At 62.8% G+C, this 1103-nt stretch overlaps 1 protein-coding gene across 1 annotated transcript in view; it reads left to right on the top strand.

The window, feature by feature from the left end:
• The window catches only part of RFC5 (replication factor C (activator 1) 5, 36.5kDa), a gene marked incomplete at its 5' end in the record, with an annotated part of 1420 nt that extends 1282 nt beyond the window's left edge, over positions 1-138 (top strand). Inside the window, one exon of the mRNA XM_010144727.1 lies at positions 42-138. Coding sequence (XP_010143029.1) covers positions 42-138 — 97 coding nt within the window. The remainder of the gene's footprint in view (positions 1-41) is intronic.
• Positions 139-1103: the final 965 nt, after the last annotated feature.

Below are 1103 nucleotides of genomic sequence, written 5' to 3'. Positions count from 1 at the left end.
GCGGATTCTGGTGTAACCCCCCCAACCTGCCCCTGCCCCAGGTACCGGCTGGCTGCTGGGACCAGTGAAAAGCTTCAGCTGAGCTCCCTCATCGCCGCTTTCCAAGTCACCAGGGACCTGATCGTGGCCGAGGCCTGAGTCCTGCCAGGTGGATCAACGTGGGATCTGGCAGAAGCTGGAAGGGACCGTCAGCCCCGGGCCCGGAGCTGCTCCCGACAGCCTTCCCTTCCCCCTTGGGAAGCCCTGACCCCACAGCTGGGCCTCGCAAGTCGGGCAGTGTCATTTCTGAGTTTCTCTGGGAAATACAGCTGCCTCTACGGCCCAGCCAGCTCCACTTGTCTCTTTTTTCCCCCCTCCTCTACGGTGAGGACCGAAGGGGGGTGTTGCCCGCCTCTTCTGCGCTGTCCCAGGGTGCTCACGTGCTGAGCACCCCAACCGTGGCTGTGCAGCCATGAGGGAAACCGCGCCGGGCAGCAGTTTAGAGGGGATGCTGAACTGGCGGGGAAGGAAGAAGCCACAGAGGAATGGGAGCTGCTGGCCGAGCACGAAGCCCCACGTCCCACCTTCACAGCGGGCTGGTCCTCGCCAGCACCCACCGCTGAGCACTTACTGGTCTGCTGCGCTTCAGAGCCCAGCGAGCACTTACTGCTGCCCCGGCAGGAGGGCTGGAGCCTGCCCTGCCAGCTGTCCCCCGGTCACCTCTACGAGCCAAGAGGGGATGATGTGAGGAATCACGTTTTATTCTGTCATCTGGTGCGCAGAGACCTGCTCGGGTTTGTCCAGCTCGCACCTGGCCCAGGAGAGCAGTGGAGCCCGCGCTCCTCTGGAACCAAGCTACAGGACGAGTCCATCCCACTGAGGGTGGCTTTTGTCCCCGTCGGGGACGGCTGTAGCCCTGTGTTTGTCTGAACAACAAAAGCCCCGCTCAGCCCGTGGCCGGTAACCGCCAACCCAAGACATTGCACTTGGAAGCAAAAGCACCCGACCCAGAGCTTGCAGACAGCAGGGGACAGGGGCACCCATGTCCTTTGCGGGGCCACCGCGGTGGCACCCCTTGCCCTCTGCGTGCCTTTTGGCTGGGTCCTAGTATTATTACACCGAAA

The sequence above is a fragment of the Buceros rhinoceros genome, unplaced genomic scaffold, assembly GCF_000710305.1.
Source record: "Buceros rhinoceros silvestris isolate BGI_N320 unplaced genomic scaffold, ASM71030v1 scaffold34231, whole genome shotgun sequence".
NCBI classification, from domain to species: Eukaryota; Metazoa; Chordata; class Aves; order Bucerotiformes; family Bucerotidae; genus Buceros; species Buceros rhinoceros.
This window is presented reverse-complemented; position numbering and strand designations above follow the sequence as displayed.